This window comes from Dryobates pubescens, chromosome 8, assembly GCF_014839835.1.
Source record: "Dryobates pubescens isolate bDryPub1 chromosome 8, bDryPub1.pri, whole genome shotgun sequence".
In the NCBI taxonomy this organism is placed as follows: Eukaryota; Metazoa; Chordata; class Aves; order Piciformes; family Picidae; genus Dryobates; species Dryobates pubescens.
This window is the reverse complement of record NC_071619.1, coordinates 7,162,182-7,175,552: the sequence shown is the minus strand read 5'-3', so window position 1 is coordinate 7,175,552 and position 13,371 is coordinate 7,162,182. Positions and strand designations below refer to the sequence as shown.

Genomic DNA, 13,371 nt, shown 5'->3' with positions numbered 1-13,371 from the left:
TATGAGGACCTTTAATTGGATTGTAACTTGTTTGTCCTGATCTGCAAGATTAGTGGCAAGCTTCTTTCAGTAACTCATTCTTGCCTCTTTTGCAGTCTCTGAGCAAGTCATCCTGTGGATATTGTGTCCTCCTTTCTCTGGGGATTCTGACTGTGAAATGTTTCCTTAGCTTAACCATGGCATTAAAACTGGAAGTAAATTGTTTGAAAACCATTCCAGCAAGGGATTTCTGATTGACAGTGTTGTAAAATGTCATGCTTCTTTTGTTCATATCAACAACTGGCCTAGAGGTATTGACAGTCCTGCAGGCAAGTGGCTTCAGGCAGCATACTCCCACCAGGATTTTACATGGATGCAGCTGAAGGAAGAGAGGAGAATGGAAACCAATGATTGATATTTTGGTCTACTTGCTTTTCCTTACTGAAGGTGGATCCTGCCACCCCTTCTTGCTTCGGCATTGTGTGCCCTAGAGGAGCAGCAGTTGCAATAAGTTCAGCTGCCTTTCTGGAAATCTGTGAAGGTATCCCTCCGAGGCTGCAGTGCCAGGATGTTACCCTGTGCCTGCTCACACATCTGTGTTTATAGGAACAAAGGCTGTTGTCAGCAGGCCTTGCTCCCATCACTTGCTGTGGTCACCACCTGGGTGATTATGTACTGACAAATCTGAGATGTTGTCAAAATGCAACTCTGGAGTTCTGTTGGAGATTAATTAACCATTGAAGATCATTTGAATAGCTCTCCAGCTTTATGGGAGCAGTTTCAGCCAGGCCTTCTTATGTACTTTCTCTAGCAGAAGTCTGTATTTTAGTGTCACTGTGGGTAGGTAAGATCTTGCAGGTCACTGGAGTGCTGTGCAGTTCTTGTGATCACAAGTACACACAATTTGTACATCATGAAATATCATCCCTCGAGCCCCAACTTTATTTTCCTAAATTTCATGTTACTTAATGCATGTGGAAATTGTAAACCAGTAAAACTCAGGGAAATCTGAACTTGCTGTAGTCCATTTATTTTCTGCTGCTGTATTTTTGAATTTTATTTCAGCTTCAATAAATTGGTGTTCTGTGTTTTGTATCTTACACTGGTTTTTTTTTCTTTCATCCATTGCCACCTTGCCTGCTTCCAAAGGGAGCAAAGAACAGAAGTGTTTGGGGCTGCTGGGTAGGAGAATCGAAATGTGCCTGCAAATGTGGTAAAGTCTCTTTTCTTTTGGGTTTAGTGATGTCAGGAAGATCAACCATTAATTACATTTTCTGACTTGGATGCCATCATGAGAACCTTGTGGGGAATTAAAGAAAGGCATTATTAGCAGAGGACTAAAAGTGCTGCACAGAAATGAGCATCTGCTGCATCTTCTGCTGTAGCAGAGTCCACCAGATGTGGCAGTGTGAATTCCAGATTTGTAAGCAAGATGCTGGTTTTCCGTGGTTTAGCTTTGGAGAGAGAATAACTTGATGGAATTCTGGGCCTCTTTCAAGGTTATGAAGGGAAACTCTGGGAGGGCTTAGAGGTGATCTCTAACTTTTAATTTGGGGGCAGAGGCAATTGAAGTGCCACCTTCTCACTTGTGTCTCTGGCAGAGTTCCCTGTACTCAGAGGCCTGCAGAGTAATTCAAGATTTTATTCTAGCTGTGTTTTGCCAGACAATACTGTTCAGTTCTTTCTGCTGCCATCCAGAAACACCTTGATTTGTTCATACAGGATATGGCGGAGTCAGAGCCTGAGAGTGTCAGCTTTAGGTGACTCTCATCAGCACTGGACTACTTGTGTATCAAGTCCAATCTCAGAAGGAGTCTTTGTTGCCTTTTCAGTTGGCTCTAAGATGTTTTTGAGAACTTGGGCTTCTCTGAGAGCAATTTTGTCATAGTGAAGGACCTCAGACTATAGTCTCTGGTTTTGTGCTGTAAATTTATTACTTGCATGTTCTAAATACTATAACAGCTTCTTGGTAGCCCAGTGAATTTGTTATTCTTGTGAATCGTGCAGTATGGTTTTCTCTGGGGTAGCTCGCACCAGAAGAAGACACAGTCTCAAGCTGCACCAGGGGAGGTTTAGGCTGGATGTTAGGAAGAAGTTCTTTGTAGAAAGAGTGATTGGCCATTGGAATGTGCTGCCCAGGGAGGTGGTGGAGTCACCATCACTGGAGGTGTTTGGGAAGAGACTGGATGGGGTGCTTGGTGCCATGGTTTAGTTGATTAGATGGTGTTGGGTGATAGGTTGGACTTGATGATCTCTGAGGTCTTTTCCAACCTGGTTAATTCTATTCTATTCTATTCTGTTCTATTCTACTCTATTCTTATTTTATCCTATCCTCACAAGATGGCCAGTTATCTGCAAAAATCTCAGTTATTTTAAAGGTGGAAAGATTATCTGAATCTGACCTGCTCTCTGGACAGAGTTCTAATGTATGTAACTGAAGAAGGACAGATCATAATGTTCATGTGTCCTTAAATGAGAGTGTCAAATATCTTAGGTAAATGAGAAGATGGATGGATCATGCAAATGTGATGCAGGATACTGTGGAACAGTAGTGGGAGGACTCCGCTGAAACACGACTTGTTTAAGCAGAGGATGCTTCTCCAGCAATGTAATCCTTTCTGAAGTTCCTTTTGAGGAAGGTTGCTTTAAGTGCATGTTTTACTTTAGGTGACAGACATTCTGGTTTAGTCTGCTAGCTGATTCCTGCCTGATTCCTGCCTATGGCACTAAGTTTGCTTAAAACCAGCATTTCAGCCTGATAGAAGCTAAATTATGTACATTTAGTAAAGGAAGTCCCTCTTGAAATTCAGTGGCTCGTGGCAGTGAGAAGATTAAAGGAGATCATCAGATAGTCCTCAGCATGTCAGTTTTGGGATACAAAGCGATCATGTGGAACAAGCAAAGGAATTCAGGCTAACAAAGAAACCCATAAAGTCTGAAGATACACAGATCAAAACTCTTGTGCCACCTTATCCACTGTGATCTCTGAGGAGCAACAAATGGAGATACTTTCATGTAATTCACTTTTTATCGAGTGAACCACTAACATAGATGTCTCATGATGCTCTTGGCTGCAAACAGTGGTCTGAAGGGTTGTATGTTCAGAATTTTGTTGCTACCATCATTGAGGCAAAGGGTGGATTTACTGTCTGAAGAGTGAAGGGTGTAGCCATGAGAGGGGCACGGGCAATGCAAAAGAATGGTACTATTTGAAGCCCCTGAACGCCCACGGTAATTAATCAACGTGGGGAGGTTTTGTTTTCCAGTGACTGAATACTCCTCAGAAAATCCCCTTTCATGCCAGAACAAACCAAGTGCTCAAGCAATTGGAATATTTGGCACATGTGACACTAAATCTTGGTTCATACTGGATTCTCTGCCTGAGAACGGAGGGTTAGAGGCAGGTCAAAAGTCAGGCAAGCTTTGTGTGGCTGGGGTGTAGACTTGTTGGGGAGCCTAGTGTATGCTAATCACTACATACAGCTTGTAACTGATTTTATTTATTTATATTTTTGTATTTTCATCTTTTATTCCAAATTTACATGTTTATTGATGCTAGAGGACAGTGGTTCTCTTGCCGTTCCCATGACATTTCGTTTTGTCTCTGTTGAAGCAAAAGAGACGGTTCCAGACGCAGCACAGGCGCAGCAGAACGGAAGCCTCACTTTTCCTCAGTAGCTGGATTCATTATGAGCGCGATGCTCAGTTTTTGTGCGTCTCATATTTTGCAAATAAATAGGATAAGCCTTTGTTCTTCAAGCAGATTTTCTTTTTTTTTCTCTCCATTTGATGTGAAGTATGTGCCACCTCATGCATTTGTACACACCCAGTAAGAGCCTGCTGAGGCACAACTCCTACACCTGGAGCAGCTTCAAGTGCTTTCCCAACTAGCGCATGCTGCATAACAAAGCAGAAGACTTCAAGGAATTTCCAGTGTCTTTGGTTGGTTTTAGTGTGTGATGATGTCACACAATAAATTCCTTGAGTCCGTTTTAACTGATCTATAGAGGCTCCTGAAGCTCTTTTCTTTATCTTTCTTTCATGGCAAGAGTGTAATTGTGTTGGTATTTTCACAATTCTGTTTCAGATGAGAAGAAGCAGATGGTTGCAAATGTTGAGAAACAGCTCGAAGAAGCAAGGGAACTGGTAGGTTCTGGCTTTTCATATGTTCACTAGACATTCCTAAGGAAAATAAAGGGATCATGAGTGGTAACATCCAGTGCACATGGTGCTCTAAAAATACTTCACAACACTGTATTAGAAAATGACTTTATTTTTTTAAATACCTCTTGTTTGAGGATATGAAATACTCAAGTATATAATTTTGTAATCTTGTGTTAAGTGATTTAAGGTTTGTATTATTGCTGTAAGTTGTGTTTGCTATTATTGCTGTTAAGCCTGCTGGAGGCTTTGGGTTGTGGATTTAGATCTTTTAATTTAGGATTTTGATTAAATATTTACACACCTGGCCTGTTTGTTTTGTTCTTGTGAGACACATGCATCATGCATCTAATTGAATCTGTCTGATTGTCTCACAGAGCAGCAGATGTTTTGTTCTCTTTTAGCAAGTGAGGCATAAAGGTATTTATTTGTTTGAGATCAAGGGGGTGATGGTAGTGTGGGGAACTGATGTGAGGAGAGTATATGTGTAAACCAAGCATTAGGTAGTGGTCCACACTGACAGAAGAAAGCTTTGGCTGCATTATTTTTTTAATTTTCATTTTGTTCTCATCATAGGCTGTCATGTCCAGCATCTGGATAGAATGTGAAAGTAAAGGAGTTGTTGGACCGACTCTTGGGTCCTGCACTTGGGTCACAACAACCCCAAGCAATGCCACAGGCTTGGGGAAGTGTGGCTGGAAAGCTGTCTGGCAGAAAGGGACCTGGGGGTTCTAACTGACAAGCAACTAAATATGAGCAAGCAGTGTGCCCATGCTGGCTTGTATCAGAAATGCTGTGTCCAGCAGGAGCAGCGCGGGGATTGTCCCCTTGTACTCAGCTCTGGTGAGGTCACACCTTGAATATTGTGTCCAGTTTTGGGTACCTCAATACAAGGGAGATGTGGAGGTGCTGGAGCCAGTGCAGAGGAGGGCAATGAAGCTGGGGAAGGGCCTGGAGAATAAATCTTATGAAGAGCAACTGAGGGAGCTGAGGCTGTTTGGTTTGAAAAAGAGGAAGCTGAGGGGAGACGTCATTGCTATCTACAACTGCCTGAAAGAACATTGTGGAGGGGCTGGTGCTGGTCTCTTCTCACAGGTGATAAAACAAGAGGGAATGGCTTCAAGCTATGTCTGGGCAGTTTTAGACTGGACATTAGGGGAAAACAAATTCACAGCAAGAGTGGTCAGGTATTAGAATGTGCTGCCCAGGGAGATGGTTGAGTTGCCAACCTTGGATGTGTGTAAGGGTTGTTTGGATGTGGTGCTTGGGGATATGGGTTAGGAGTGAACTTTGTAGAGTAGGTTTATTGGTTGGACTTGGTGATCGTTAGGCTCTTTTCCAAACTGAATGTTTCTGTGAGTCTGTGATTTTAGAGGAGTGGCTGCACAAAGGTGTTGGTGACAGCTGATAGTGACTTTTTCTCACATGACCAATAGTTCCTTGCCTCAAGATGCTTTAGTTTATTGCTTGCAAGTGAGTTTGGTTTATCTAGTGTCAGAATCATAATATGATTTTTAGGGTAGGGAAAGGAAATTTGTTCTCCTAGCCTGAATTGAGCAGTTTGAATCAGTTATTTGGTGTTGGATGATGGGTTAGACATGATGATCTTGAAGGTCTCTTCCAACCTGGTCTGGTCTGGTCTGGTCTATTCGATTCGATTCGATTCTATTCAGATTCACTTTTTCTAAGCAGCACAGGAAGAGAAGACCAGGTGCTTTTTGTTTAAGAACTGAATTAGTCTTGTAGACCAGAGCATTGGAATAGCATCCAGGTAAGCTGGATTTTGGGATGACTCCCTGCAGGTTTTGCCTGTGAGGATGGCAAGATACCTGCCCTGCCTAATCTGGTGTTCTCAGTGAAAAACATGGTAAAATTACTGTCCCATCTCAAAAGGCTGTTCTGAGGCTATATGTAGGCCTTTTGGGCACTTTCATATTCAAACAGCTGAAGGAAAGTAAAAATCTAGAAATGGTTTTGTGTTCTTTTTGCTACAACTTGTCATGGCAAAGCAGCATAGTGGCCCAGGGAGATTATAGCATGGGTGGTCTGATGAAAAAAACATTCAAATTTGGTTTTCTACCCAAAGTGAGGCTGGAAGGAGCAGAAATTGTGCTAATGGCTCATTACTTCTCTCCTTATGTTGGAAAAAGGTCATCTAAATTTGTATTTACTATAAGAGGTAAATCCTCTATCTGTATATTTATCCTAATGATGGTTTTCATTTAAGGGGCTGGCTTTTCTTTCACACTTTTGAATCTTGTTGCTAATGCTGCTAGACAGGTGCTTAACTCAATTACTGACTTTAAACAATTACTTAATGTGTTTGTGATTAATGTCAAGGCTTGGGCTTAGAAATCAATTTGAACAAACCTTCTAATAACAAACCTGATTAAAAAGATCCTCTTTTAAATGAAAGGCTACACTAGAAAAATCAAAATAAATCTAATCCCTTGATACTAATAGTTTTCCTGGTATCAAATTTGTTTCATTGTCCTGAGTAGTAAAAGCTGGCATTAGCTGATATTGTTTCATTTCCTGCTTGGCTAGGAAATTACAGTGTCAAATCTCACAAATATCATTGTAGAGATAATTAATTTACCTTGACTAAGCATTGTTTTAAAACACTGTCTGCTTTGTTTGGGTAAAATCATTGGTGTAACTGAGTTGATCAGTGTACAGAACTGACACACTATCACAGTACCACTAAGGTTGGAAGATACCTCAAAGATCATCGAGTCCAACCTGTCTCCACAGACCTCATGACTAGACCATGGCACCAAGTGCCACATCCAATCCCCTCTTGAACACCTCCAGGGACGGTGACTCCACCACCTCCCTGGGCAGCCCATTCCAATGATGAATGACTCTCTCAGTGAAGAACTTTCTCCTCACCTGGAGCCTAAACTTCCCCTGGCACAGCTTGAGACTGTGTCCCCTTGTTCTGGTGCTGGTTGCCTGGGAGAAGAGACCAACCCCTTCCTGGCTACAACCACCTTTCAGGTAGTTGTAGAGAGCAATGAGGTCACCCCTGAGCCTCCTCTTCTCCAGGATAAACAATCCCAGCTCCCTCAGCCTCTCCTCATAGGGCTTGTGCTCAAGGCCTCTCCCCAGCCTTGTTGCCCTTCTCTGGACACATTCAAGTGTCTCGATGTCCTTCTTAAACTGAGGGGCCCAGAACTGGACACAGTACTCAAGGTGTGGCCTAACCAATGCAGAGTACAGGGGCACAATGACTTCCCTGCTCCTGCTGGCCACACTATTCCTAATGCAGGCCAGGATGCCATTGGCCTTCTTGGCCACCTGGGCACACTGCTGGCTCATGTTTAGGCAGCTGTCAATCAGCACCCCCAGGCCCCTCTCTGTTTGGAAGCTCTCAGGCTGCCTTTTCAAGCCAGAGTTGCTGGGTAAGAGCCCTCTGGACAGAAGTCCTGGCATCATGCATCCCACGTGGAGTATCTGAATGTTATTTTTACCAGGTTTTTAAGAAGGGTGAATGTTGTGATAGCAGAAAAATTCTTTGAGCATAACATTTAGCATGGGCTAGAAGAGGTGAAGTTGGCATTTTTGAGTGAAACTCTACTTTTAAGAAGGAACACTTTTGGTGTGTTGTTTGCCTCGTGTGTGTTGAGGGACACGTAACAAAATTGCTGTGTTGTAAGTGCTGGGTTAGTTTTATCTAGACACTTTTTGATAATGCAACATATTTAGTGTTGTAGATGCTAAGTGATTGTTGCTTAGACCCTTTCTCTTGGTGCAGGGCTTTTGTGTTTGGGGGTTTTGTGTTTGGTTGGGTTTTGGGTTTTTTGTTTGTGTTTTTTTGGGTTTTTTTTTGTTTGTCTTTTGTGTGTTTTTTTTTGTTTGGTTTGTTGTTATTTGTTTTTGTTTTGTTGTTTGGTTTTGTGTTTGGTTTTTTGTTTGGTCTTTTTTGCCTTTTGGTTGGTTGGTTTTGGTTTGCTCTTTGTTGGTTTGCTCTTTGCTTTGTTTTGTTTTAGTACAGATCCCTGTTTTAATTCCTGGACTTTAAAATCAGAACAAAAGTGAAATTTCACAAACAACTGGCCAGAAGAATTTCACATGGAAAAGTTCCTCAAGGAGAGAGAGTCTTACTTTAGTGTGTCAGGGGTCAATGTCAGCAGTACTAGCTTACCTTGAATTTTTGAATTGAAGTAGCAGTGGCTGCTCTGCTTTATGCTGTATTCTGTGCTGGAAGTGTACTGAGTATTGTTAGATTAAACCCTTAAGGAGCTTCAACGATGATGCTTGGTTTATGAATTTGGGCAAGGGTTAGCTGCCAAACTGCTCAGCTTTACCAGAGTGGTGACAGGTTTGAACACAGCAGTAACAGTAGTTTGAGCTTCTAAGTTTTCTGAAGGAAGGTTTGAGTGCCAGGTTCAGTTTTAAGTAGAATTTAGCTCTGTTTTTAGCTTGTGTATGAAAAATATGATTTTGTGACCCATTAACATGAGGCCTGAAAGGGAAGATGTGTGAAATTAGGTTTCATTTAGGTTCCTACCTGCTTGGACCACTATTTTCTGCATGACTTTGCATGGAAATTTATCAGCTCAGCCACAAAGTGTGCCCATTTAATCTTGTGATGGGAAAAGAAAGAATTTAAAACATTGGTCAGCCTAAGTATTCATGCTTCATCATTTTCCCCTGGACCTTACACTGTCTGATACTGACTCTTTAGAATGCACATTTTGGATTTCATGGACTGTGATTTTCAGCATTCACTTGAGAGGGAGTTTCATTTTTATATGCTAGATAAGAATTGAGTCTTAAGATCTCCCAATTTTGCACATATAATTATATATGTGTATGAGAGGATTGTTTCCTATGTTTATAGAACTTTTGAGATCAAATATATTGAGATGAAATTGATAAGAAAGAAGCCATTAATTCCAGCTATCAGTTTAATTTAAAATACCCCTTTGGAAAGTTAAGCCTGAGCCAAAGAACTGAGTAGAATTAGAAATTGCTTTGTGTGTTTCATTTCATTACTGACTATTTAATTAAAGTCTGCTTTACAATTTATTATTGAATGTAATTTTGTATAATCAGAATAGATGAGGTGGAATGACTTTGGAGGATGTGGCAATTCCATTGATTAAATTCAGATGCTTTTCCTATGAGGCTGAAATTTCAAAGTGTAAACAAGCTATTACAGAGGAATAAACTGTAGCTGTCCCTTGTGAAGACCTCTAACCAGTAGCTTGGGACCCTAATTGAAAGGTATTTCTATTCCGATGCCATAGTGCTCAACTGAGATCAGTAGGAGGTGGGTAAATACTGTTTCAGGTGCCTGCAGCAACCAAGGTGAGGTATTCTTTTATCCTTTTTAAGTGGGAAAGATTTTAAGAGGCAGGTAAGGGATTCTTCAACTGTGCAAAACAGAATTCCCAAACAGACAGCACCATGTAGGGGAAGCTTCGTGACCCAGTGGGCAGTTAATTAGCAGGCAGCTCAGTGCTGGTTTATAACTCCTTTTGATTTTCTGTACCTCTGTGCCATATTCTTGCCTTTCAGACCCCTCAGAATTCTACATTTCAAGAATAAATAGATGAAGCTTTTGAAAGATATGTTCTGTCTCTGACCTATTAATGCATTTGACTGTATACAAGTTTTTGAATAGTATTGTCATTAAACCCTGAAATTCAGCTGTTTCCTATATCTCTCTGCAGACATGGGATGTAGAATTAGGCAATTACTTCAGGTTTATATACACTGCATGTGTATATAGACACACACACAGAGGTGTATACATATATATACACACATATGTATATGTATGTATATGCATATATATGTATAGGCCCCTCAGTTTAGGAAGGATGTTGACTTGCTGGAACATGTCCAGAGAAGAGCAACGAAGTTGGTGAGGGGTTTGGAACACAAGCCCTATGAGGAGAGGCTGAGGGAGCTGGGGCTGCTTAGTCTGGAGAAGAGGAGACTGGGGGGTGACCTTCTTGCTCTCTACAACTACCTGAAGGGAGGTTGTATAGACAGGCAGATGTTGGTCTCTTCTCCCAGGCAGCCAGCACCAGAACAAGAGGACACAGTCTCAGGCTGTGCCAGGGGAGGTTTAGGCTGGATGATAGGAAGAAGTTCTGTACAGAGAGAGTGATTGCCCATTGGAATGGGCTGCCTGGGGAGGTGGTGGAGTCACCATCATTGGAGGTGTTCAGGAGGAGACTTGATGGGGTGCTTGGTGCCATGGGTTAGTTGTTTAGGTGGGTTGATGGGTTGGATGCGATGATCTTTAAGGTCTCTTCCAACCTGGTCTGGTCTATCCTATCCTATCCTATCCTATCCTATCCTATCCTATCCTATCCTATCCTATCCTATCCTATCCTGTTTTTAATGTGCACACACACATGTGTGTGTGTGTATATAAAATACCCTTTTCAGCTAAGAGTTTCCAAAATCACACAGCTAGATGGAGGTAGGCTTTTTTTTTGAGCTACACTCATTTGCAGGAGGTTATTTAACCTCAGTTTTACTATTTTCTTGTAATAAAATGCATTCATCACTATTGGAATTGAAATGTGTTTGACTAGAATAATTCCTGGGGGTTTTTGGTCACTCATTGTTTTACATTAAAGGCTGTGGAAAGATTTTGGTAAATTGTTTCTATATTGCAGAACAAATGTTTTTCTTGATAACTGTTTGTGAACAATTTAAGTAAATTCATCCTAGCTTCAGTCACCTTTTTGGTTTACATCTCTCTTCTTTATTTTTGCTTGCTAGCTTGAGCAGATGGAACTTGAAGTTCGAGAGATACCTCCTCAAAGCCGAGGAATGTACAGCAGTCGAATGAGAAGCTACAAACAAGAAATGGGCAAACTTGAAGCTGATTTCGTGAGTTTTTAATGCATTTTTGTAAAGAAGGCATCTCTGAGGATTTCAAAAATACCTAATTCAGTTATTCAATCAACTGAAAGAGTATTTTTGGCTAGGAGGAGGGATGAGTTCTGCGTGTATCTTGCTGTATTTATGGACAGATTAAAACCGAATTGAGGAGGAGGAGCTTTTGTTTTTGTAGTAGTCTCATGCCAGTGTTCAAATTGCTAACCTTGTGTCCCTTTGTCCTGGATCTGAATTGTTTCTGTGCCACAAAACATTGTGAGTGTTCATGCTGTAGGCAAAATAGTCAGCTTTTAATCCTGTTCTAAGGAATGACTGCTGGAACATCAAAATCGATACTTGAGTTATAATGTAGGTAGACTCTAAGTGGAAAATAATGGTTTGTGTAAGACAACTTGTAGTAATGTGGGCAGCAACATGAAAAGCAATATCATCTCCAATCCATGGAATTTTTTTATGTAGTTTTTCTCATGTGCATTTAATGTCTCCATCCCTGTGATTTCTTTTCTATTGCACTTAGATTCCTCTTGGCTTATGTACAAATTGCTTATAAATACTACTCTTTTTTCAAGTAATGGTTGCAAACTAACAAGATTCCCTTATCTAGGGGCTTCTGCTGCAGTTATCAGTCCTTTTTTTTTGTGGCTAGGATTTGTACTGCATAGATTTACATAGAGACAAAATGATTTCCTCTAAAATCCTGAAAAAGTTCAAAGGAATTGCAAAGTGTAAGAAAATGCTGTGTTAATTGGCAGCAGCTCAGTTCCTCCAGGGTAGGGAGAAAGAAATAACTGGTGGCAGTATTTTCCGTTCATTGAAGAACTGTGTATTTTCTTGGGCTGCTGGCAGCAGTTTATTCCTTCAGGGGAGTGGAGTCAATGTTTATACCTGCAGCCAGGAAATCCAGCTGACTGTCACTCCTCTGTGCTTCTGCCAAGTTGAGGAGTCTCACACAAAAAAATGTATGTTAGAAGATGGTTGCAATTTTGTAAAGTTTGAGGAATCTTAGGATAAAAAGACTCACATCAAAATTTTCAGACAAGCTCATGCTGTTCCCCTGAAGGAAGTATGTATGGGCCTGCTGGCTAAACAGTGCTTTCCTAGAGAGAGCAGTTTCTGCACCGGTAGTGAATGCTGTTTATCTTCTCAGATGTGGGAGAATTTGCCCTCAGCACAGGTAGGCAAATGGGGGAATTGGTACTTCCATATTCCCAGGGAAGAAGGAAATGGGAGAGTTCAGAACTGACAGTGTTTGTAGAAGAGAAATGAACCTCTGTAGAAGAAATGCATCAGAGCACAAGGAGTTGCGTGATGAAGGAATGTAAGTGTGTGCTCAGAGCGAATGAGCAATAGCATGGGAAGAGGAAAGAACAAGTCATCATAATGCAAAAACCCCAACAGTCCAACTGCCAAGGATGGCAGTCAGCAGGAAATCAAGGAAAGAAAGTGAAGGATGGAGAAAAGTACTGAAAGAAAACAGCTTTTCTGGGAAATATCTCAGTTATATAGAAAGTAGTGTTGTTACAATTGCATTCCCTACAAAATTCCATTTTCTAGGTACAGAGAGAGTGATTGCCCATTGGAATGGGCTGCCCGAGGAGGTGGTGGAGTCACCATCACTGGAGGTGTTCACGAGGAGACTTGATAGGGTGCTTGGTTGCATGGTTTAGTTGATTAGGTGGTGTTGGATGATCGGTTGGACTCGATGATCTTGAAGGTCTCTTCTAACCTGGTCTGGTCTATTCTATTCTATTCTATTCTATTCTATTCTATTCTATTCTATTCTATTCTATTCTATTCTATTCTAATTCTATATTCTATTCTAATTCTATATTCTATTCTATTCTATTCTATTCTATTCTATATTCTATTCTATTCTATTCCCTAAGTTTGAATGTGAGGTTTTGAGAATCTTTTTTATTATTCTCTAGTTAAATACAGTTTGGTGGAAGCTACATAACAAATATTTCAGTTGTGTGTTTAAAGAGGGAAGAGGTGAAAGGAATGGAAATGCTATTTTGACTCTGTAAGATGCAGGGCTGCTGAAGGTGGAAAGTTGAAAATATTTGGTGAAATGAAAGTGCTTTTGAATGTTCTGGCTGAATATTGAAGGGCAACGAGGCTGGTGAGAGGTCTTGAGCACAAGCCCTATGAGGAGAGGCTGGGGGAGCTGGGGTGGTTTAACCTGGAGAGGAGGAGGCTCAGGGGAGACCTCATTGCTCTCTACCACTACCTGAAAGGTGGTTGTAGCCAGGAAGGGGTTGGTCTCTTCTCCCAGGCAACCAGCACCAGAACAAGAGGACACAGTCTCAAGCTGTGCCAGGGGAAGTCTAGGCTGGAGGTGAGGAGAAAGTTCTTCATAGAAGG

General features: G+C 41.3%; 1 protein-coding gene across 4 annotated transcripts in view; it reads left to right on the top strand.

Annotated features, from left to right (window-relative positions):
• Window positions 1–13,371, top strand: part of VTI1A (vesicle transport through interaction with t-SNAREs 1A) — a 291,318-nt gene that overhangs the window by 4,439 nt on the left and 273,508 nt on the right. For all 4 annotated transcript variants that reach the window (XM_054163882.1, XM_054163884.1, XM_054163881.1 and 1 more), the window contains exons 2-3: window positions 4,067–4,125; window positions 10,888–10,998. In XM_054163882.1, coding sequence (XP_054019857.1) covers window positions 4,067–4,125; window positions 10,888–10,998 — 170 coding nt within the window. The remainder of the gene's footprint in view (window positions 1–4,066; window positions 4,126–10,887; window positions 10,999–13,371) is intronic.